Consider the following 25538-nt stretch of genomic DNA (forward strand, 5'->3'; position numbering starts at 1 on the left):
GCCTGAAATAGAATCAACCTTTCTCAAACTCCTTTCCCTTTCCATTAGACCATAATGATACATTTCAGGAGTGTAACTCCTTTGTGCATAATATATATGCAACTCTTTGGAAGATTCTGGCAGACCAAAATTATTCCTTAAGGCTGGCTGTGTTAAGATTGGGATTGGCAGAGAGGAGTCATTAGTTAGATGATTTTCCTATACCGCCGCATTTGCTTCTGTTTCCGGACTTCTTTTCACTTCTGCTTAAAATGGTTTGTAGCACTGTTTTGATTGAAAGTAAAAGTAATTATTTAATACTGTGAACTTTCGGGTTTTTCAAACATTTATTTTCGTAACCATGGAGGGGGAGGTAGTCTCCTAGTCAGAGCTCTGTAGCCACTTGGAGTGAAGCACTTGATGGAGGATGCATATTGACATAACAAGCCCACATTTCCACTCCATGTTCTCCCTGAATTTGTTCGCTATTGAGTGTGGTGGAGAGAATAATGCACACCTGCCACGCCCGAAGATGTCAATATCCTAATCCCCAGAACCTGTCAATAGGCTATGCTTAATAGCAGAGGGGAATTAAGATTGCAGATGGCATTAATGATGCTAATCAGCTGATTTAGGGAGTATAGCCTGGATTATCCAGGTGGGCCCAAGGTAATCACAAGGTCCTTAGAAGTGGAAGGAGGCAGAAAGGAAGGGCTGAGTGGGTGATGTGAGGACCCAACTCACAACTGACTTTGAAGAGGAAGGAGGCTATGAGCCAAACAATCTGGATAGCTTCTAGAAGCCTGGAAAGGCAAGAAAAGGAACTCTCTAGAGCTTCTATAGGGAACACAGCCCTGCCAACATTTAGCCCAGGGAGATCCATTTTGGACTTCTCACCTGCAAACTGTAAGATAATGAATTTGTGTTGTTTAAAGCGATTAAGTTTTGGTTATTTGTTACAGCAGTGATAGAAAATTAACACAGTGAGCTTCAAATTTTACCTAGTTTCTTGTTTCTCATGGTTATAGGTTTGGCATATTCTTTTTTTAAAAAGGCACACTGAACTAATTAAGGCAAATTTGGAATCCTACTCTCTTATTAAAATACCTAATTCCTAAATTTACACATTATCCTTATTTCATAGACTATTGATGTTAATGTCTAGTAAATATTTTCTTTTAAAAAATTAATAAAATGCTTTTTAGTGTTCTCCAGTTATAAGAACAAATATAAAAGGGTTTTGGAGCCCGCCTGCGGCAATGAAGACACAGCGCAGACTAAAAAAAAAGCGGGGGGTGGGAGGGCAGGGGGCGGGGTTTGGAGAGTTAATATTTGTTTTAAGTATTTTTAAAAAGCTCTATAGGGGACTTCCCTGGTGGCGCAGTGGCTAAGAATCCGCCTGCCAATGCAGGGGACACGTGTTTGATCTCTGGTCAGGGAAGATCTCACATGGCTCGCTGAGCCTGCGCTCTAGAGCCCTCGAGGCACAACTATCGAAGCCCCGCAGGCCTAGAGCCCATGCTGCACAACAAGAGAAGCCACCGCAATGTGAAGCCCGAGCACCGCAACTAAGAGTAGCCCCCAGATCCGGCAAGTAGAGAAAGCCCACACGCAGCAGCAAAGACTCAACGAAGCCCCAGACAAAGAAACAACAAAAAGCTGTATAGCCAGGGCTCTGGATTCAAATTAAGTTCTGCCATTTCCTAGCTGTGGTATGGGAAAATTGACCTAAGACTGTTTCATCAACTATAAACTGGGAATAAAAATGACAGGACCTATACAATAGATTTATGGAAAAGATTTGATGAGATAATCTCTGTAAAGTACTTAGCACGGCGCCTGGTATGTAATTAAGTGCATCATATAATGGTTTTATCTACTATTATTGTTGTTGCATTATCTTTCCGACTCCAAAACCTTCTCCAGCAAAAAAGTACAGTTTTCAAAACTCTGGCTGGGTTGGTGATCTCCACGTTTAATAACCTATCGCTTCTCTTTCAATCTTCATTTCTAAAGAAGCAGCAGTAAACCATTCTGGAAACAGCATCTCCCTTAGCAGTATTCAATCCTGAGTCAACAGTTATTTCAATGAGTATTCATTCACTAAAGTAATTGTTTAAAAAAAACAAGGGTAAGACAATGGCCTAACTATATAGATCCTAATTAAGCTTTAAAAACATTTCCATAAAGCAGGACGGGGCGAATTGTTTGCTAGGCCCCCAGTGACCTCTCCCGCACCGCCTCTACAGAAAAGAGGGAGCTCCGGGCCCTCGCCAGCGCGCGAGGTACTTCTTCCGTCCCCCGGCGGTGCCAGGTGAGCCCCGGCGGGGCTGACAGGCCCAGCAGGGATTCTCCACTACCCGCGTGCAGCGCGAGCGGCGGCTGCATGGTGTCCAGCTTCACCCTCGGCACCCCCGCGCCCTGGTGGCCGCCCGGCCGTGTGCACACGGGCCCCCCGGCGAGGGGACGCGCTTGGCTTGATTTGTCCAACTCTGGTGTATTCGCGGGGCTCCGGCCGCCCTCCCGGGTCTCCCTCCCGTGCCCCAGCCCAGTCTTGCTTCCCCGGAGCTCCGGAAGGGAAGGAGGCGTGTCCGGAGTAGGCGGGAGGGAGCTGTATAAAAGTGCTGGCGGCTCCCCAGCCCGGGCTTCACTCGCCGCCTCTCGCCGGGACTGGGAGCGCTGCGCGAAGCACGGGCAGTGGAGAGGGCGCTGCGCTCGGGCTACCCAATGCGTGGACTATCTGCAACCGCTGCTCATGCAATATGCTGGAGCTCCAGAACAGCTAAACGGAGTTGCCACACCGCTGCCTGGGCTGGATCACAGCGCTGCCTTTCCTTATGAAGAAGACACAAGTGAGTAGGGCGCGCCCGGGAGCTCGCCGGCTCTCCAAGAAAATCGCGCCTGGAGGCCGGCGCGTCCCGGCCCCAAGTGCCGGGGCGTTCGGGGCTGTGCCTGCCGGAAGAGCCTGGAGGGCGCTGGGGAGGCGGGCGTGGCGTGCGAGCCCCAGCCGCCCGGCCCGGGTGAGCCTGGGAGAGGAGTGGGAGTGATGAGAGGGAGCCCGTGTCAAGTTTGGAGCTGCAGCCCTTAAGTTGGGAGCTGTCAGTCGGGAGCCGCAGTTCCTGTAAGATGGAAGGATCTGTTCTTTGGCCGGAGAGTTTAAGTGATTACTGAAAGGCATGTCTTTGCACCGGAGACATTTTCCCGTGGATTTCGGGGACATTACAACAGCTCCCCACGCGCCACGCTCGCTCGCGCGCCCAGATTTTTGTGCAGCCCCTGGGTGGGTACCTGGCTCGTGCGGACGCGGGTGCAGCCGCTGGAACTTAGCCAACCCAGAGTTCCTTAGTGGCCGCGTTCGGCTGGGCGGAGAACCTGCCCGGCCAGCCCCGGGAAACTTGACTCCCGCGGCGTCTGCCAGGTTTGCGGCTCTAGGCAAGAGAGCCCTAGAGGGGGTAATACCTCCACATTGCACCCACTTTCTTCCATTTCAGAAGAGAAAAAGTTGTTTGTGTGTGTTAGTGGGCACCTCTGATGGTAGTTATTGAGGTAATTCCCAGTGCTGCAAAATTGTGCGTTATACAGAAGCATAGTGGTAAAGCACCGTCCAGGGGTACAATTAGTGTTTTTTTTTTTTTTTCTTGCAGCAGATATCTGTATTGTCGTTTAGAAAGGGCCGCCACTGTACTCCCATGCACAGTTCTTTTTGCCACTGCAGGTCTTACCTCTACTTACTTCTCCCCTTAGGAATTTTTCTGTTATCTGCCGCGGGTTGGGTAAGGCTGCCCTTTCACCCCCCAGAGGTGCTGTCGGAGATTGCAGTTCCTGAAGTGTGTCGAAGGGGTGGAAGTGGTGGTGGTGGTGGGGGAAGGTTTGTCCAGATCTTCAGTTTAGAATGTGCTGAAAATGCTTTATTTAATGACATACTTAGTGTCATATTTTAAATAGGTGTCTAGACCTGGGAAGGGTACACATTCAGAGGGGAGTAGGAAGACTCGAGCCCATTGCACCTGTGTGGAAAAGGGCAGGAGGGAGGGACGTCGCCTGGCAGAAAGGTTTGTGTAGTCTCTAGGGCAGCTGCCCAAGACCGAAGAGAGGAGAGGAGCGCAAGTTCCTCTCCTGCAAGCAGATTAGTTTATAGGCAAAGCACCTGGGATCACTACAGTGGGTGGTTGAAATGCAAATGTTAAAGACTGGCAACAGAAGAGAAGTTTTAACCTAATTACTTGATTCGTACCTGCTTTCTGCTTTGTGGAATAATAAGCATGGGCGGAAGGGGAACCAATTCTTTGTTATAGTAGCATCTGCTCACGTGAATGGTAGTGGTGAGATGTGGGTGGAGAAACCGCTACCTTGTAGTCCAGGAAAAGAGCCTAAACCTTCCTATTTAAACAAGATCACTGGAGACAGATCAGGTTAATGACCAACAATCCAAAGGGGGGCGATGTACTATCAAGTTGCTTTGAGGGTCAGTAGGATTGATGATCCTTGCACCCTTGTTTTGCAAAACAAATGTGAGCTCTGTAATCTCCTTTCTCACTTTGATTAAGTGGCTGTGTAAATTGGATTACATGGGATAATTCCATTGAAAACTAGAAAGAGGTCAAACTAGCCTGAAACTCCTTGGTGTTAGTGACTCAGTACTGCTGACCAGAGACACTGCAGACAGCTAAGTATTTTAGAAATGTGACCTGCTCAGGCCGAGTAAAAGTGCAAGCCCTTTGGGGGAACTTGCTGCTGTTAAAGGACTGAAGGCAAAGGAGGGCAGTGCCCTTGGTGAATGAAGGCATTCATTGCCTGGGATCTAATGACCTTCAAGGTTTCCTTTAAAGATACTTCTAGCAATTCCACATTCTTGCCACAGAAAAAGGGGACCCTGGAAATAGCATGAAATCAATGAAATAATCAGTGGAAATGGAGGAGGGTGCTTAGATCCTCATTCATATTGTTAAATTTTCTAATCCAAAAGTTACAAAGGAATTTCCTGTGCACCTCTGTATGGATGGAGAGTAGCATAAGGAAATCTGACATTAAGATGTAAGATTGTTCTACTGAATCTAATGTTATACTTGCCAGGGAGGAATATCTATTAACATTCAATAGTTTAAATAATCATTTATAAAGATGGCATCAATTCCAGAGTTCTGTTCTAAAACAAACAGTTGTGTACCCTTCCATTACCCAAGATATAAAATGAGAATTTAATGATAATTTTAAAAATACACTTGAATTGTGCAGCTCTCCAAGAATCACAGGGACACCAGGCATTCTGGACTTTCAGTCAAGCTAAATAAATGCAGAAATTCACCAACAACCACTTGAGGTTTGATAAATGATTCTTTAATTTATTTAGCACGTGTGATGAACTTTTAGCATATGGGAAATAATTACACGGGCAATAGTCGTGAGCAGCAATTTTAACAATAAGTTTAGTCACAAGTCTACAGAAATGAAAACATTTTGCATTTTTCAGATTTCTGAATGTATTTTATCCATATTGTGTGGTTTTACGTTTTCTGAAGGGAATTGTGTCTCTGGCTTAGAAAGAACACCTATTTCAATGTATAATCATTTTTTTCAATGTAATACTCTGATAAACTGATATATTAAATAACAATTGGACATTAATTTGCAAGACCAATTAGAGAAGTGTTATCAGTTTAACGGGGCTGGCTCCATGTTTATTGATGTTGTACTTACATTTTAGTTTTGAGATGGTCTGGTCTGTGAGAGTTTTCATGACTGCTGTCAGTTTTAGAAATATGAAGATAGGAAAAATTCATCTGGCAAACGGTGTAGAAAAGGCCATTTTAGGCACACATTAGTTCTCAGAAGAGGCAAATAGAATGTTTATTAGCTTTTGTTTTTCCAGAGAAAATATCCCTCTTTTGTCTGTATGAAGTTTGTCTTCTGGGTGATGAAGCAAGTTTACAGAAAAATGTAACATTTATGAAAAGAGCATTTTTAAATTTTGTCCTTGAAATCACTCCATTTGGAATGTGTGCTTTGAACAATCCTAATTTTTGTAGCTTTTAATTGATAGATTCTGCCAAGACTTTAAAACTCAAGTGCTAAGTCGATTACATGCAACATAAAACAAGGAAAATAACCATATGGAAGTCTGAAGGCCTGAGCCAAACCAATTAAAATCGCCAAATTTTATTTATATTTAACTGCTGATTTGGAGACAGCAAGTTATGAATCACATTTATTCTATAATGATAGGGTTATTGAAATCTTTCCATCAACATCAATAACATTAAAAAAAATTCTCCCCAAATAGCTAGTCTGAAACTGGAGGTTTCTTGCATGGTCCGGCGAGCCCCACTGCATGTGCCCTTCCCCAACCATGTCTAGGGAACACCTGAGATATAGTGGAGAGATCTTAGGTTCTAGCTTTTCAAGACTTTGATTCTAATTCCTGTTTTACCACTGGTAAGACAAATGACTTTAGGCACATGGTTTAACTTCTTGGGATTTCCATTTTGCAATCTGTACAATGATTATAAAATAATTATAAAGATCTGTAAGGATTAAATGAGATTTTATATATGTCTGTATCCCAGCACAGTGGCTTACTGTAGTTACAGTCTGAATTTATTATCCCTGAGAAGAGAATTGCCTGCCCACTAACTTAAAAGCCAGAAAAAAGCTAGCTTTTGCAGGTAGTTGTTGCTTAACCATCAAAGCACAGAGACCCAATTTTCGTAAATCTGGATCTCTGCATTGAGCCTTATAAACGGATACCTGTTTGTACTATCATAACAGGAATGTGTGAAAAGAAAGGCTACCTGTGGCAGGAGAGATGATAAATGCTTTAAAGTTTTTCTTAAAAAGTGAAAATAAGAGAGTTAAAATTGAAAATAGGAATAGAAAATGGGAATATAATCACCATCTCTGATTCACTTTCATATTTCCATACTTTTGCTTTCTAAGTTCCCCTTGTCTGATTCTGAGGGTTTATTTTATTTCATTTTAGACTAAAGAGACTGGGTCAGTTTCCTGTCCTTGGTGTTCTTGAACTTGCTCTTCAGAGTGAGGACAAGCATTCATGTCTGCAGGGTGTCTTTATTGTCTTTACCAGGCAACATGTGGTGACATTTTAATTTTTTTCATTATGCAAGTTTGGGAGATTTTTTTTTTCTTAGTTACCTTAATGTTCCCTTTCGTAAATTAGGGTAAGGCATTTGGATATAAATCTGTGAGGAGTGATCTTTTATCTTTGTTTTCTAGTACATGAATCATGAGCAGCTGCAGGAGACTGTCTTTTTGGTGTTAGTCACCTGTGTAGTCAGAACAATTTATAAAACAAATTGAAGGAACACCAGGATGCTTTTATAATATATGCTGTTTTCAGGGTTATTTTGTTTAGACTTTGTCTCATAGAAACCATTGACTATAGCCTTACTGATTTATAGATGCAGTGAGATGTTTTTGTCTTTTCACTTAATTATGGGCATGCTAAAAACTGTTTACAGGGGCTGGGAGTTGGAGAGAATTGTCATTATCCCATCTCTACCTATTTCCTTCTGTCCAGAAAAATGGAGGTGATAGGAAGTGATTTTCTTATAATTAGGCCTCATGGATCTTTTTCTAAAATTGCAGTGTGTGTCACCTAAAGGAAGACTGTCTGTTACGTAACTCTCTTTGTCTTTTGACTACGTTTTACTATTTTTTCTAGGCTGCCACATTGACTTGGGTATTAGGGGATGGAGTTCATTTATTAGCGCAGATACTATGTTGTATGACTTCGGGAAGGCATTTGACCTCAGTTTCCTCCACTGTAAAATGAGAGAGTAGGGCTAGGTGATTTCTAAGTGCCTTCCAGTTCTCAAATTCTCTATGTTTAAGGTACTAGTAAAATAGATGTTTGAACCACATGGCATTTTAGCTTCCTTTGGTTCTGAGATTCATGTAGTCATTGCTTTGGTGTCAATAGAAATTTTAACCATTGTTTTATGATAATAAAGCAGCCAATGGGGAGAAATGAAGGAGATTTCAACTTAGACTGTTCTACTTTTAGCCTTTTCACCTGCTACTTTATATTTCTCTATAACAAGAATGGTATCTGCACTTGCTATTTTGGCAATAACCATAGTTGAAGGCGATCTTTACTTTCTCTCTTCCAATCTTTAAATCCTCTAAGTGAAGAAGGATCATAAGGCAAAGTCAGACAGCCAGAGGAGGTCATCTTACATAACTAATGAATGTCTGCCTCCCCATATTTGCTTATTGTTTCTACCCCTGTGGTCTCCGATATCTGTGTGCGTGAAGTAGAAATGGAGAGAATTCGATCCTGTAGTGGAAACAACTTTCGTGGAGGGAATCAGAGGTACGGACCCTGCACTTGGCTCTGGCTCCAGGGCCGGTCACTGGATCTTCGTAGTCTTGGGCAAGTCACTGAGCCTCAGTAGTATTGTGCCCTAGAGTTAATCCTGAGAAGAAGAGTGAAGGAGAGAGGTCTGCAGCTGGAGACACAGAGGCTGAGAAAGGAGGGAGCAGCCCTTCTGCTTCCGAGAAAGACAGTTTCTGTGGATGGCACGTTGCCGAGTCTCAGTCTCTCCTTGCCCTGACTTTTTGCAGGTCTGGACCCCCTCCTCCAGGCAAGAGACCACGATTTCCGCAGAAAATAGAGCCGTGACAATGACGATAATGCTCTTTTGTTCTAAGCACTAGCAACATCTAGTGAACTTCCTGCTAAAACCATGTGCAGCATTGAGGCAATGATACAGACACTTAAAAAAAGTAGCAGTAGCTATCTTTCGTTTATCTGGATGAAGAAATTCAGCACTTGACTTTGCAGGTGTAGCTGTTGCCTTGGGGCTTGGAGTGCTGCTGATTAGAATGTAGTCTCTAAGGGGGCAGTTAGGGTGCCTTTTCTGTGTTCCTGGTGCACAGACAGCAGCTCAAAAACCTGACAGTGGCCTTGCAAAGAATGCCTTTCCTCTCTCTAGGGTGACCATGCAAAAGGGCGCACGAGACGAGAGCAAGAGCAAAGCCATCGTCAGTGCTCACTTGAAAAAGTAAGCCCCAGCCTCCTTCACCTTTGCAGCAAGGGCATCCCCACTGGATAATGTACCCTGACTGCATACTGTGCCCCCACTGGAAGCCAGGGAGGGTGGAGCACGGCCTGAAGGGGGCCGTTGTTTGTCTTGCATACACATACTCTGTTGGCCTTTCAGGAGCAGTTCATCTTTTGTTTAAAAGCCCTGTGGGTGCTTAGCACTTTTGCCTCTTTTTCCCCTGGATTTGAAATCTCTGAAGCCAAGGACCTTTCCATTTAAGTGCCTTTACTAAAGTCCAGGGCTGAATCACATCTTGTAATTGGCCTGTTTCTTCTAAGTGCCAGTGTTTGAGTGGTAGTAAACCAGGTTGCCTCTAAAAATTACAGCTTAATAGTGGTTGTCTATTGTGAGGAACCCCGTTGTGCTGAGTTTTCCACTGTTTACTTGGGGTCCCTTTCGCAAAGCCTTCCTAGACAGCTACCTTGTGAAAACACAGATTCCTTGATTTCCAAGAAGAGTGTTGCAAAGAAAGTAGGTTGTGTTTATAAAGGCCTTGCACCCTTCCTGGTATGCGTTGTCCATATGGATGCCTGTTAAAATTTACATTCACTGCAGAACTTTGGATGGGGGGAGGGAGGCAAGGTAGAGGTGCTTCATATAAAATGGTTTCTAATGTGATCTAGAAAACCCAAGGATTGCAAAACAAACCCTGGCAGTCACACATTGTTATTTATGGTTCTGTGTTAAACCTACAGTTTAACACTTCTGAAATAGTCAACACGTTAGGGATTTCCATTTTTGATGACCGACTGAAACCTCTGTGATTGCTTTAGTTTGGATCTCTGGCGAGTTTAGAAAGCTGCTATCTTCAGCCGGCCCTACCCAGAGATCTCTGATGTGTTCTGTTAGGTGGAGAGCTAACACAGGTCATTCTACTGTTTGTTAGAAAGATAAATTATCACAGTAAAAGGAGCTGGGCTGGTGCTTTCTGCTTCCAGGTGTTGCAAGGGGGTTGCTAAAATGCAGGGATAATAAAGTAGTTAGAAAACGTTCATGAAGAATTAAAAGGAGGATATTAGTATAATGTTTTTAGTACTGAATGAAATTAATTCTATGTAGAAAAGCATCCAACGACAAAATAGGGTTTGTATAATCTTTCCATTGTTACGCAACAAATTGTAACAGTTTTGTTTTTTCTAATTCTTAACCCCTGCCCAGGAAAATACTTTAAAAGTTTAGGACACATTTGTTTATAATGTACTATGGTCATAATGGTACTCTACATCTTAGTACTAGAAAATAGTGGACTATAAAAAATAGTTCCCCGTTTGAAATTTGGATCTTTCTTATTCTTAAACAATTCCATAGACTTTTATCGATTTGACCATTTATTGTTTGCATTTCTGTATAAATGTCACACATAAACGATTCAGCTTGAAGGAATGAAATTTACTACAGTCTGTGTCAAGCATTTGACATTTAAATGTGTATCCATTTAAAATACTTTCATGATTGTTTTGTAAAATCAAATCACCCTGATAATAAGATCATGCCAAAATGGCACTGAGAAAACAGTTCCAAGATGAATCAAAGAACTTGTCTTCAGGGAGTTAGGTACTGTTTTTTTAAACCCCAATTCACAGATGAGGAAAAGGTCTTTAACCTGCCAACTCCAAGTGTTTTATGGTCATGATTAACACCCAAAGAGATTTAGCTGGCACTACCACAGTGTATTAGTGCGGCCTATTCAGAACCTCAAAGATACACGTTCTGCCTATAGGAACATTAAATCAAAAACAAACACAATTCAGATATTAAAAACACTTGCCTGTAAGAGTTGGCAACAAAAATTTTGTGATTCCAGTTACCTAGCAGAGTGGCTCATACTAGAGGTTCAGTGAACACAGATGGAATGTTGTTGAATAAATAAATGCCTGATTTCAGGTTGTTAAGTGCCAATAACCTTTTTTAGAAGCCTTTTTCTTTTTTTTTTTTTTTTTAACAGAAGGCAAATTTTAACTACTGTCCTGGCTCTGTTATACACAGATGTGTCTGGTTGATGATTAGAAAGGCTACTTTGTTCCCCATTTACAGTATTAATTTTCAGTGAATGTGCACTATTATTTACTAAGTGAAACTGGTGGGCATGTGAGAATACAGAAAACACTGGACTGAATCAAATGTAGTAGTGGTTCGGCTGCTTACTAGCAGTGTGCCCTTCAGTAAGTGTTTCTCTCTTAACTTTTCTCTCCCAATCTTTAAAATGGGTGCAGAAATAACTGATCTATTTGTAGTACTGATGTCATGATCAAGTGAGATAGGCTGTGTAAGGGCACAGGGACTTGCTCTTAGTAAATAATCAGTTCCTTCTCTGCAAGAACAGTGAATCATGGAAGCTTTCAGCAAATCCACGTGCTGTAAGACATAAATTCATTGTTCACAGTTCCTGCCTTTGGCTATAGGGCTTGCATGAATAAATGAATTAAAATAATAGAGCTTAATACCTTAACTGCCTTATTTATACACAATCTACCTTCTTTAACACTCGCAAGCACTCTTAGCAAATTAAACAAAATTTTCCTCCAATTTTACCCCCTTTATCTTTCTCCCCTTTCTACGAAAGGCAACAGTTATACAAAATAGGCCAAAAGACAAGCTGCTTAAGAAGAGAAAGGATAGGGGACTTCCCTGGCAGTCCAGTGGCTAAGACTCCACACTTCCAATGCACGGGGCATGGGTTTGATCCCTGGTCCAGGAACTAAGATCCCACATGCCACGGGGCACGGCCAAAAAAAAAATAAGAGAAAGAATGAAGTAATAAGACTAGCTAATAAGTTAATATTCGTTGATTACTCACTATAGATGAGGCACCAGGCCACAAACTGCACAGGAATATCTCATTTGATTCTAGCAAAAAAACAAAAAAATGTTATGAAGTAGATATTATTATTGATATCATTTTTTTTAACAAATAAGGAAACTAAAGTTCAGAGAGATTAAGAACACTTGCCCAAGATTAAAAGGAAAAAAAATTGCAAGTAAGTGGAAGAGCTTGGATTTGGAGCCAAGCCTGTTTAATTCTAAAAACTAGATTCCATTGAACCACGTCAATGGAACGAACCCATATTTAAATATATGTATACATACAATCTGTAAGACTCAACCTTTTTAAAAAAAAATTTGCGTGTGAAGATGATGGTTTTTTAATCTTATAAGGGGAAGGCTGAGAGCAGGCAAAGCAGGGTTTCCGGGGAGAGCGAGGGGTTGCTTCTGATTCAGCGCGTCAGGACCACCCAGGAGGGTAAATGGCTGTGAAGAGCCGCAGCAGTCCCACAAGTCAGGGATCCAGGGCTTGGTCCCCAGCCTCTCCCACCTCAGTCTCCTTAACCATTGAATGCCTGCCTCAGCTGCCCTGTTGTGTGGGAGGTCCTTATAAACTGGAAAAATGCCGTATTAATTTGTGGAATTAAGAATCACTGCCGAAACCTTAGTGTCTTTCAAATAAAATGGTACTTTTCTTGGCAGAGGGGAGGTTTTTAAATATTTGAAAAATGTGTTGCAGAATAACTTCTTGGGGGATAAAAGATGCTTCGGGGATTCCTTTAATCAGTTTGCTCTATTTTCATGCTGTTTCCAAACGCAATTGTAAGTGGCAGTGATCATTTTTAGAAAACTACTTAATGATGTCTTTATGCTTATGTCTGTTTGTTAAAGCTACCAGCCATTAAAGTTGTGACCTTTGCTTTGTAATTCCTTGTCAATCCAACTGCATGAATAGTAAAAATTCATTTTCTGCATTGATGTTACGATTTTGGAAACAATTGACTGTTGGAGCACCCTTAGCGGCAGCATCGCTATGTCATTTATCAGTTTAATGGAAATGAAGTTGTTCGCTAAAAGGTCCTGGAATCATTTGAACGCAGGTGAAGGAAACAACAGAACAGAGGTGTGATGAACCCAATAGACTGCAGTCAGATGACCCACTTTGGCTGGCTAATCCTCTGAGCCTCGGTTTCCCCATCTGCCAAAGAGAGAGAGCAGGAGTACATTTCTCAAAGGTGGTTGTGAAGATTAAATGAAATAATCCACAAAAAGCCCTTAGTCCAGTGCCAGGCACCTAGGAAATCCTAAATAAATATTCACTCTGATCTTCAGCATTAAACAAATGGTAAGCCTATCAACAGTGGTGACTCCTTTCTTAAGAAAGTGACTTTAATTACAAAGTCTCCTTTGTCAGAATGAAAGAGAAAGTTCAAGCAATTTATCCAAATACCTCAGGCTTGGAATTCACTTTAACCCTGAATAATTGTTTTCATTCCCTACTTTAACCAAAAACTGAAAAAGAGCTAAATGTGTATAATTATAATCACAAGATAGTTTACCTAGAGCAAAGCTACTTCTTTCTATCCTGTGCCCAAGGCCACAGAGCTAATACGTGGTGGAGCTGACTTATGAACCAGGCGGTCTGGAACTAGAGCCTACATTCCTGAACTCTATGTTATGCTTGGAACTGGGGGGACAGAACATGAGTCCTTCCCATAAATTAGGGAAAAGTAGATCCCTCACCATCTGGGAGGAGAAGTCATTTTCTGCATCAACAGAAATATAGCCACTTGTCAAGGGAGAAAGGAAAGAGCATGGCTTTTGTGTCAAAAGCACCAAGGTTTTACGTCTGGCTCTAGCTTGCCAAGGGATCTTAAGCAAATTATTTAACTTTGCTTAACCTTCTCTTAAACTGAATTTCCTCTTCTGTAAAATGGAATAATAATACTTTGTAGCTTTTTAACCTGGAAATAGGATGTTGCATACCTCCTTTGTGATTGTCACTCACAGAATTGTACTATTATATAAAAAAGTACTTTTCAGACTTAACACGTTTTCCTGCTATACTATTAAGAACTAAGTTGTGTTTGTACAAATGTTTGACTCATTGGCCTCATGTAGACACTCAAAGGAGCATGGACTTTGGAGTTAGAATGAGGCTTAAGTCCTTAGCTCTGTTATTCACCAAGACCCACGTGCATGGTATTTACTTTCTTTCTCAATGTCCTCATATGTATAATGGGGTGGTAAGGATAATATTACATGGTTGGAAGAATACAAAGATTAAATGAGATAATATATGGAAATTGGCTGACCCAGAACTGATGTTCAGTAGGTAGTATCTCTAATCTTTAGGGACTGGATTATGCCAGCTAACAGATCAGTATGGATCAGTCTACTCTGTCCGTTTGCTCCACTTGTGTGATGGCTATAATTTATTTAAGCCTGTTGTCATTGAAAAGCAGAGAGAGATTATGGGTGATTATGCGAAATTGGATTGTGTGACCGTGAACTGAGATTAGTAAGGGTCTGGATCTGGGTCAGCATCCCCCTTTGTAACCGAGAATGCTGATACATGACTTGGCTACGTCACCAGTTATTGTGTGTGTTGTTCCATTCAGAGGCCTACGGTCATACTTATTATTCTAAGCCTTGAGTAATGAAAAATTCAAACTTTCTAAATACATGAAAGCTTTGAGTTTATTAATGTCTTCCAAAATGAGCCTCACACTACTTTATATAGTATGTATTAATAGCTTTGGAGACGCATAGATCTGGCGTCACCTCTTCAAATTGGATGACTTTGAATCATTTAATTCTTCTAACATTCTGATTTTCTCATTTCTAAAATGACATTTATAAGAGTGTTTAACTTCTCACATGGTTTTGAGGATTAAATGAGCCAGTATATGAGAAGGGCTATTTCATGCCAGGTACCCAGAAAACCCAGGTAAATGCTAGCTGCTTTCAAGAAAAATTCATTTTTGCATTCAAAGTTGGTTGTGGGTTTTTTTTTTTTTTTGCTCTTGTTTTTGTTTTTTTTTTCTTTGCATGTGTTGAATTTAGTAAGGGTGTAGGATCAACAGTTTGGGAATGTTTGCATTATGAATTCAGGTTTTATTTTCTTGTGGGTGATGGTATTTAGAGTTTAAGGGTTTGATTGTCCAGGTTAATCTTCAAGTAAGTTTTGTATCAATCAAGACAGACGCACGTTACTTTTATCTGTCCATTACTTCAGGTAAACAAGCATTCCATTCTTGTACAGAACATTAAACTGTTATGTTCCTCTTGATGAGCTTGTTCAAAGCACTTGTGAAAGACAGAAAACAGCTGCTGTTTTCTAACATTGTATAATCTGAACGCTCTTTCTAGAGGTTTCTTGACTGAATCTTTGACTATCACTACCTCAAAAATTAAGTTATCAACCCAGACAAGTGTGAAGTAACTTTGGGTTCAGTTTAGAGTAGGATCTAACACAACAATTTGAGCCAAGACTCAAGTGAAACCAAAAAGCAAAAATCTCTTTTAAATGTTGAAAAAGGAAAAAGTCTATGTCCATTCTTTTAAGGCCCAAAGGAGAATGGGACAGAATCATTGGTTTTTATGTCACTTAAGAGGAGAGCTGGATTATAAAGGGGCTTAGTTTTGCATCTTTCCTTGAAAATGTGTGTCCTGGCACTTGGATGGGGTAAGGCAGGAAAGTCAGAACAAGCACTTGCTGACTGTATAGGAGATCCACAGCCTAAATTCAACTATGTGGTGTTGATATGGGGTTCATCCCTCCGAGGGCATCCATTTTGTATCCATCCATCCAACAAAACGAAGAGTGAATTCTGTAATTTTAAAGATTCTCTCTAAGGCACACAATCTAGATTATTAATGGAATTCTGACCATGTGACTACCCTGGTTAAAATCCTCCATTGACTTTGCATTACCTGCAGGATAAAGTCCAAACCCTCAACACACTGTACAAGATTCTCTGTGATTGGCTGTTGCTTATCTCTACTGCTCCCTGAGTGGTAAATTTCATGCTGGCATCACTTAACGAAGTACAGTGAAATACTGACATATTCCACACTGCATTTGGTCTTGAAAGCCCTGATAGCCCCTCTCCACCCTCCAGCTGGTCTAGCTGAGATGGTTCCTCCTCTTGGAAGTCCTCCCTGAAGTCTGTTTGCCCTTCCTCCCTGCCCCCACTTTCCTTGTGTTTAGTGATCTTACCCCGTGCTTCTATAGCATTAAAAAAAAATCATATAGGGCTTCCCTGGTGGCTCAGTGGTTGAGAGTCCGCTTGCCGATGCAGGGGACATGGGTTCGTGCCCCGGTCCGGGAAGATCCCACATGCCGCAGAGCGGCTGGGCCTGTGAGCCATGGCCACTGAGCCTGTGCGTCCGGAGCCTGTGCTCCGCAACGGGAGAGGCCACAACAGTGAGAAGCCCGCGTATGGCAAAAAAAAAAAAAAAAAAAAAAAATCATATATTGAAAACAATATAATGAAATTATATTCTTACTTACCTGTCTACCTGGCTAAATTGCCTCATGTTGTTATCCCCAGCTAGTGGTACAACACCAAAATCTTAGTAAAGGTTTTTGGAACCAAGCTATGAGTTAATGAATCACGTCCTATGTATCTTTGACTGAATCTTTGACTATAGCATTCCAAGCATGGATCTGAGTACTTACCAGTTTTATGCCTGCTGACCTCAATTGACACATGGGTTGGCACCAAGGAGGCTGATTTGGAAGATGGGAGGAACATTACCATCATGCATTGATGTCAGGTGTAGGAAACGCATATAAATGTACTCAGTACCACCTGGCCCAAACATACGTTGTTCAAACATAATTCTGTTTGGAGAGAGAAGTGGGCCACTTGGGGTTGTAGAAGAGGGTAGAGGCCATGGATTAAAAAAAGAGGAAGGTGGGACAAGTTGCTGGCCATTTTTAACGAAATAACACAATAGGTTGAATAGCAGGTGCCAGATGGTGCTTGCTAATTCAAGATTATAGAGGGTATACGAGCCAGAAAGGATTTTAGTACATAATACTGCTGCTGCTGATGATGAAGAAAATGCTGATTGTGATGCTCATTCCATGTGCCAGGTCCTGAGCTGGACCTGTGTGTTGCATACTTTTATCTCCCCTGATTCTCTCCACCTATGAGGGTGGTTATATCATCCTTCCATTTACAGAAGAGGAACGTGGGCTTAGGAAGGTTGTGCAAGTCGCTCAGCATCTTACAACTAGTTAGTCTTAAACCCAGTCTGTTTGCTTACTATTAGTACTGCTGACATCTTCTCTTTTTGCCTAGGTAAGATGTTTTTCTTGATACATAATAATGAATAAGACTGTTATAAATAGAGTAAATGAATTCTTCTTTCCAGCTCACCCACGTTCAAGAAGCTTCCTTTCATATTTTCTTTCCACAGTTTGTGTTGGTTAATGGTTAGCCAGTGCAATAGACAAGGAGAGGATGTTGTGTAGTTTTAGATTCTGATGTGTATAATCTCTAGCAAGAAATTGATGAAAGAAATATGAGACAATAGACAATATGAGAATTTTATATGGTTCATTTTAAATGATATTTGTGGATTTAAGACTGATGTGGTTAAGGAACTTAGCAAAAATGATGTTTCATTACTCAAGATCAAAGACATATTTAAGTGTGGAGGAGGAAAGTTGGAGAAGGATTTAATAAGCGATGTTTTCCAATTTCATCTGTGATTAGAAGCCACCATCTTAGTGACCCAAGGCAATGATACAACTGCTTTACAATTCAGTGCTCTAAAGTTAACATTTTTTAGATTTGTGTACTTTAAAAAATCCACAAAACTATTGGGTTGGCCAAAAAGTTCGTTTGGGTTTTTTCATAACATCTTACGGAAAAACCCAGATGAACTTTTTGGCCAACCCGTTCTGAAGTTGTTAAAGTTATGCAACCTTACAGCATGGCCTATTTTACCTTTTCTTTTTTTCTGTTTTTTAAATCAGGTAAGCTGCTTGGTTTTGTGTGTAAACTGAAAGGTTATCATTTCTGAAACCCATAAAACTTTTTCAAGTTTTGGATAATAATCACATAACAAGGAGCAAAATCTACCTCCTGTCTCAATTTACAAACAAAATCTCCAAAAAGGACCATAAATGAGAAGAGGAGATGACACACAAAAATTAAACAATGAAGTGGATGTGCAAAATGGCTTGTGCAGATTTGGCACTTGAATCATACAGCAGCTGAAGCATATCTTTTAAATTTCATTTAGCTGGATACACGGCCCTGTCTTCATTTCCTGAGATTCCCATTCTCTCCTATACGGTGAGAGAACTCTTTGCTTTCCAAGCAGTCTTCCTGTTTACATGTATTCCTCCAGCCACTTTTGATTCCGCAGCAAAGCAGCTGCTTTGAAAAAAGCCCAAAGGATAATTTTGGAATGGATACTCACTCATCTTCTTTCCTGACCCAAGGAGAAAGTTCCTTTTTATTTTCCCCTAGCATTATTTAGAGTTAGGACTTGAGGGTTTAAAGTACTTTTTCCATATTCTTCTTTTGTTTTATTAAACAAGAAAGCTTAATTGATAATCTTCCCAGGTCGTCTTAGAGGAAGAATTTCATAAGACAAAATAGTTGACATTTACTTTGAAGATTGTTAACTCAGAACATTTTTAAAATATAGTAATAATAAACTGTGTGATGCCACTACTCACATCCTGATACATTGTAAAAAGTCTTTTTTTATTTCTGTCCTACATCTTCCTTTCTCTGCTGAATTTGGAGTCTCTTCCTACATAGTGATATTATGGAGAATGCTCAGCACAACTCCATGATGTCATGGTGAAAAATCGGAATAAAAGAGTTTGCCACTTAATCATGCTTATTAGCATGAAAATGCAATAATAAGCCTATTTTGGAGGGGTGGTGGTGAGGGGGAGTGTCATTTGAGTCCACTCCTGAGTAGTCTGGCATGCAACTTTCTGTTTCTTGCAAACAAGTCTTGTCAGAGGGGAACAGTGATATTATGCCTGTGTTACTCTGAAGAAAAGGTAGTTGATTTTACTCTTTAGTCAAACTAGGAATGGATCTGAATGACGTAAAAAAAATAATTTAGTTCTGTGAGTGTGAGCTTTTCTTTTTCTCTTTTGCCTTCTCTGGTAGGGATGACATATAAGAGTCATCCAGTGCTTTGAGAAGAGATAAGATTAGCATTTAAAAGCTTAACCTATGTCATCACTTCTGAACACGCCTGCTCCCAAGTGAAATCATATTCCTTGCATGTGTTTCCCAGTGCAGAATCACCATGAATAATTTTTTATGCGTGGCTGCTTTAGAAATTTTGATGGATTGCAGCTCATTGGGAGAGAGGAAGAAATTTATAGATGCATCTTATACTGAATTCTAAATTGCAGAATTGTAGACCTCTCAGAGTCTTCCACTGAACTTACTGTAGGAAAGTGTCTGCATTCCAGGTCTGTGGGGTTTTTTTTTCTGTTTTTCTGTTTTGTTTTGTTTTGCCCCCGTTGAGTCAGTAAAGGAAAGTAACTACACGTGATACTCATCTAGTTCCTTTAGAAAGGGAATCTGGGGATTTTACAGGCGGGTCTGCACTTTGGGTCATTATCACATTTTGGCCACATCTGCCAGTGAAGGCATTTTCCACTGGTTGTTCATTAAAAATAGTTTATTTAAAAAAAAAAGTTTATTTAGCATTTACTACAAGCCGAGCACTGTGCTAGAGGCTAAAGCTACAGCAGTGAGCAAAACACATTATTCCTGCACTTCATGGGGCTTACAGTCTATCCCTGGTTTTATATCCTAATTTTCCATTTTCATGGGCTAGAGAAGTATTTAAAGGTGCAAAGAAAAAGTTTAAACATTCAAACTGAGAAGCATTTAGCTAATGTCACATTTTGGATAATTAAGAGAATGTTGCAACATTACTCACCCTTGTTATCATTAAGGTTTAGCAGTTATTGGACCCAAGAGTAGGAAGGAGGACAATGGTTTATGCCTAATGGATGAGCAAAACTCTTCTGTTTATCCTTCATTCATTCATTCATTCAACAAATATTTATGAAAGGCTTGTCTATACTCAGCACTGCTCTACCCACTTTGGACAAAACAGTGAGGGACGGAAAGTACTTGCCTTATGGGACTCAAACTTGAGCAGGAGACAGGTAACAAGCACAACTGGTGGGTAATGTTGCAATTCCATTGTGTGGTAGGGCCACCATCTGCTAAGCGGCGAATCACACACTGTCCTGACTTCATCTGTGCCCCATTTCACATACCTGAATTTATTCTCTATTCAGACAGTTTAGAGAGTGCTACCACAATGGTCTGTACTACATGAAAGAGAATTTGATGGTAGGAGTATTTGAGCAGTTCAAGGCGCTAGAGATAAGAATGATGAACTAGAATAGTGTAATTCTCATCCTCACCCCATTTGCACACTTGTCAGAAGGAACAGGTGATGAGAGTAAATGAATTGGGTTATCATCAGTTTCTTATTTCTGATGAAAAGTGCTTCGGTGGAAATAAAACTGATCTGAGAATGCTGGAGCTTAAGGCAGGTCACCTGAGAAGGTTTCTCCTAGAAGGTGATATCTGAACGGAAGCCTGAATGATCAGAACGACTTGCCTCTTTCAGAGCCCAGGAGGGAGAAAGCTTGTAACTAAGTGCCAAAGGCTTAAGGCAGGAATACATTCCCGGTGTTTCAGGAACAGAAAGGAGGCCAGTGTAGCTGGAGTATGGTGAGGGAAGAGGGCATGGTGAGAGTGAGCATGGAGGTGGGCAAGTCTGCGTTAAATAGGGCCTTGTATACCTCGAGCAGGAGTTTGTATTTTATCGTAAATGTAATGGAAAAGCATTCAGAGGTTGTAAGCAGGTGGTGATGTTTTGCATTCCCTGAAGACCACAGTCTTGTGAGAAGCAAGCATGGAAGCAAAGAAGGCTATTTAGAGGGTCCTTGCTGTCTTCCAGGCAGGAGTAGGGAATTTCGGCACAAGCTGTAGTGGTACAGATGAGACGGAGGGAAGTGACTGTTTCAGGATTTATTTTGCTGGTAGAACTAATAGCATTTGACAGAGTGGATATGGAACTAGGGAAATGGGAAGGATCAAGGATGGTGCTCAGAGTTGCGGCTTGAACCACCAGGCTTCAATTTTGGAAATGACATTACTGGGGATGCTTGTTCTAGGTGTGGTTGAAAAGACAGCCGTGATAATAACCATCATGGACATTTATGAGGGTGAACTGCCTGTGAGATACTATATACCGAGTGTCTATGTAACTTTGTGTGAAGTTTGTGAAGTAAGTTCTATTATTAGGCCCATAATACAGGTGAGGAAGCTGAAGCACAGAAAGATGAATAACTTTCCAAAGGCCACAAGGTTAGTCAGTGGCAGAATAGATATTAAAGCTAGGGTAGCCCGGGGGCTTCCCTGGTGGTGCAGTGGTTGAGAGTCCGCCTGCTGATGCAGGGGACACGGGTTCGTGCCCCAGTCCAGGAAGATCCCACATGCCACGGAGCGGCTGGGCCCGTGAACCATGGCCGCTGAGCCTGCGCATCCGGAGCCTGTGCTCTGCAATGGGAGAGGCCACAACAGTGAGAGGCCTGTGTATCACAAAAAAAAAAAAAAAAAGCTAGGGCAGCCTGATTCTAGAATCACCGCCTCCCAGCCCCCCACTCTATACCGTTCTCTGTGCTTGAATAAACACACTTTGTTTTCTCAAGCCATCTTGGATTATTACTGAAGCTAAAGTTGACTTTTGAAACTCTACTATTCAGGTTAACATTCACCCATTGCCCAAACAATTCAGTCTCATTTTTGCTCCAGGTAGAGATGAGCCTGCCCTCTTTGGGAGAGCTGATTCCAAATCCAAGCCCAAGGGTCAGTTTCACAACCTCTTTTTATCACCTTGCTGTGCTGATCTTTAATCTATGGGGGAAGCAGAACATAAATGGGATTGTGACATCCACTGTTAGCATAGCTTTTAATTGAAAAGTCAACATTTAAAAAATTAGTAGTAGTGATAAAATAATAACTACAGGCCTACCTTGTTTTATTGTGCTTCACTTTATTGCACTTCCCAGATATTACGGTTTTGTTTTGTTTTTTTAACAAATTGAAGGTTTGTGGCAACCCTGCCTGGACCAAGTCTATCAGTGCCACTTTTCCAACAGCATTTGCTCACTTTGTGTCTCTGTATCACAAATTTTCACAGTATTTCAAACTTTTTCATTATTATAATACGGTGATTTGTGATCAGTGATGTTTGATGTGACTACTATGACTTGCTGAAGCTCAGTTGATAGTCAGCATTTTTTAACAATAAAGTATTTTCTAATTAAGGTATGTACATTGTTTAAGTTGTAATGCTATTGCACACTTAATAGATGATGGCATAGTGTAAATACAACTTTTATACGCAAGGGGAAACCAAAAAATTAGTGTGACTTGCTTTATTGCAATATTCTCTTTATTGCGGTGGTCTAGAACTGAACCCTCAATATCTCCAAGGTATACCAGTATAGCATTAACAGTCATGTCATGGTCTACTATAACATTGTCTTATTTATTAACCTTTTCAAAAATCCAAAGAAATGTTATCACCATGAGAAAACCGAGTCTCAGAGAGGTTCCATAATTTGTTGAAGGTTGCAGCATGTAAGTGACAGAATCAGGATTTGAATCTACATCTTATTTTGCTGATGTTCTTCTTTTCTAAACATCATCTCATCTCTTTCGTAAGCAATGAACCTGCAGTTCAAGTGTATTGTTATCAGAGGAACATGTCCTGAGCACGTCAAAGGTAGATGCTTTGCTGGGCTTCAGGTGGTAGAATTGCATTAACATTCTCATGGATTGCCAATCAAAAACTGCCTTTTTAGGACTTCCCCAGTGGCGCAGTGGTTAAGAATCCACCTGCCAATGCAGGGGACATGGGTTTGAGCCCTGGTCCAGGGAGATCCCACAGGCCGCAGAGCAACTAAGCCTGTGCGCCACAACTACTGAGCCTGCCCTCTAGAGCCCGTGAGCCACAACTACTGAAGCCCACGCACCTAGAGCCCATGCTCAGCAACAAGAGAAGCCACTGCAATGAGAAGCCCACGTACCACGATGAAGAGTAGCCCCTGCTCGCCGCAACTAGAGAAGGCCCACACGCAGCAACAAAGACCCAATGCAGCCATAAATAAATAAATACATTTTTTTAAAACTGCCTTTTAAAGATAAAATTTAAATGATTGTTATTTTACAATTCGAATTTTGAAATACTAACGGAAAATTCCTAAGGAAAGTTTAGACTGACCTTTATGAGAAATAAATCCTCAGTAACTTGGATTTTTCTCTCCTAGTGATTAGGGTTTAGTTGCAGACAATATAATCTACTCTAGCTAGTTTAAACATAAAGGGATATATTGAAGTTTATTTGATGGGTTATAAAACCACTGGAAAGGCTAGAAGAACAGGTTGAGATTTCAGAACACTCCCATCACCCTGAACACAGTTAAGCCCAAGGCAGTATGTAAAGCAGCTACATAACAGCAAGTGCTGTACAACCAGGGTCTCACTGCCTCACTACCACCCAGCAAAATGCCTGCCCGGCATCCATCAAGCTTCTCTTCTCCAGGATTTTCTTTCCATATCAAATCTTGCAGAGTTGTGCCTGACTGCTGAAACCTAAGTCATACCCGCAACTTTAGCTAACTTCAATGGAGTCCAAGATATGGAGATTTTAATTTTGCAGCCACTACAGTATAGAAGAATATGCTCAGAGAGCGGGACTGGGAATTGAGTCAACTCACAGTATCCTCTACATGCACTACTTAACTTTTCTTTCTCCAAGTTCCTCTAAATCAGGAGTATCTAATATGTAGCCCTTGAACCAAATGCAACCTCATTTACCTTTTCAGACATTTTTGTTTTCTCTAATGATATAGCACCCATGAACTAGTACAGCCTAAAATAGTATGTCTAAGACTTCAGAGAGTACCTAAGAATCTTGTTAAAAGTACACATTCCTGAGATGGACCCTCAGAATTTTGGATTCCACATGATGCCCAGGAATCTGCATTCTAAATAAACACCCCCAGATGATTACACTTTGATCTAAACATAAGACAGCAACTCCCCTTGTTTCAGTTGGAGCACCTTCCATAAAGGGTTACATCTCAACAGTTTTTTCCATTCAACCAGAGGTACTTGGTATGTCCAGCACACATCGCATAATCAGGGAAGCTCATACAGTGACCTTTGCAAATCTGGCTTGTCATCTGATGTGATGGAGAAAACGATCAAGATTGTGAGTGTTCTTTGAGCTCAGGCCTTTGACCCCCTCGTTTTGATGCTACTTGGAACAGTTCCAGCAGAGTATAAAGATTTAGTTTATTTGTAGTCCAAAAACCCAGGTGGGAAACAAACAAAAACTTTTGTCGGAGATTTCCTGAGCTGCCTCCTCAGATTGAGTCTTCTTAAAAATTAAAAGGGCCTGTGAGACCCAACTTGTCAGACTCCCAGGAGCTGATCTAACACAACATCTGAGCACATTTAATTACAGCCATAGGGGAAAAAAACACAAGAAGTTCTAGGAAGTTTAGGCATTCGGTCCAAATTCAGTGCATGGAATCAGATAGCAAGTGGAGCCCACGCTCTCCATCTCTCAGTTGTTTGGTGTTCAAAAGATTGTACAGATTTTGCAGAACTTTTGATTTACAGGGGATCACAGTTTCAGAAGTGAGTCACATAGTTGGAAGACTACAAATTGTGATTTAGGGTTTTGTTTTGTTTTGTTTTGTTTTGCGGTACGCGGGCCTCTCACTGTTGTGGCCTCTCCCGTTGCGGAGCACAGGCTCTGGACGCTCAGGCTCTGCGGCCATGGCTCACGGGCCTAGCTGTTCCGCGGCATGTGAGATCCTCCCGGACCAGGGCACGAACTTGTGTCCCCTGCATCGGCAGGCGGACCCTCAACCACTGCGCCACCAGGGAAGCCCTGATTTAGGTTTTTGTAGCTACAACCCTCGGATTGCATGTCATCATGGTTCAATTTTAAGAGCAACTAATTGACATAATAGTGAACAATGCCATCCCCAAAGAATCAGTGCCCACGAAGTGCTGAATTTGGGTATGTGGATTTCAGAACTGTCATTTTTTTTTCTTGCGATATTCCTGTACTTGCCAATGTTGAGGGCCTGTCGCTCTTATTTTTTTGAAAATAAACACTTATAGCAAAAAGAATTGGCAACAGATGTGGTTCAATGGTGAACTTGCACCCACCAGTTTTCTAGACCAGTTTGGTTTGTTACATGTCATCTTCCTCAAAATATTGATTAGAATTAGTCATCAACTATCATCTCTGTAAAATACGTCCTTTCCCTCTGCGTTTATAACACTGCTGAAGACCTATATTTATGCATAGCTAATGACCTATCTATTACCATTGTTTCTGATGAAATCTATACTGCTGGCACAAATACTTATTCTATCACATATGTCTCTATTAAAAATAATAGAACTTGAATACCTAGACCCTAGATTCTAGCCTGAGGTAGAAGTCCTTTGTAGGTGTTTTCACACAGGGGCAAAGTCTCTGAGCTAACCTGGTTCTCCTTAACCACAGGTGAGTTCCCCCATGCACAGGCTATTTAAGGAGGAAGAAGGCTTGGTTTATCATTTTAGCCCCATTCTTTCAGAGATGTCTCTTCTTATCTACCAAGACTGAACTGAACTTTCTAGCCCT

At 41.3% G+C, this 25538-nt stretch overlaps 1 protein-coding gene across 3 annotated transcripts in view; it reads left to right on the top strand.

The window, feature by feature from the left end:
• The first annotated feature begins 2617 nt into the window (after positions 1-2617).
• Positions 2618-25538, top strand: part of KITLG (KIT ligand) — a 91194-nt gene continuing 68273 nt past the window's right edge. For all 3 annotated transcript variants that reach the window (XM_081249476.1, XM_081249477.1, XM_081249478.1), the window contains exon 1: positions 2618-2831. In XM_081249476.1, the coding sequence (XP_081105602.1) occupies positions 2817-2831 (15 nt within the window). In that variant the 5' untranslated portion in view covers positions 2618-2816. The remainder of the gene's footprint in view (positions 2832-25538) is intronic.

This window comes from Mesoplodon bidens (genome assembly GCF_964165515.1).
Source record: "Mesoplodon bidens genome assembly, chromosome: 11".
Classification (NCBI taxonomy): Eukaryota; Metazoa; Chordata; class Mammalia; order Artiodactyla; family Ziphiidae; genus Mesoplodon; species Mesoplodon bidens.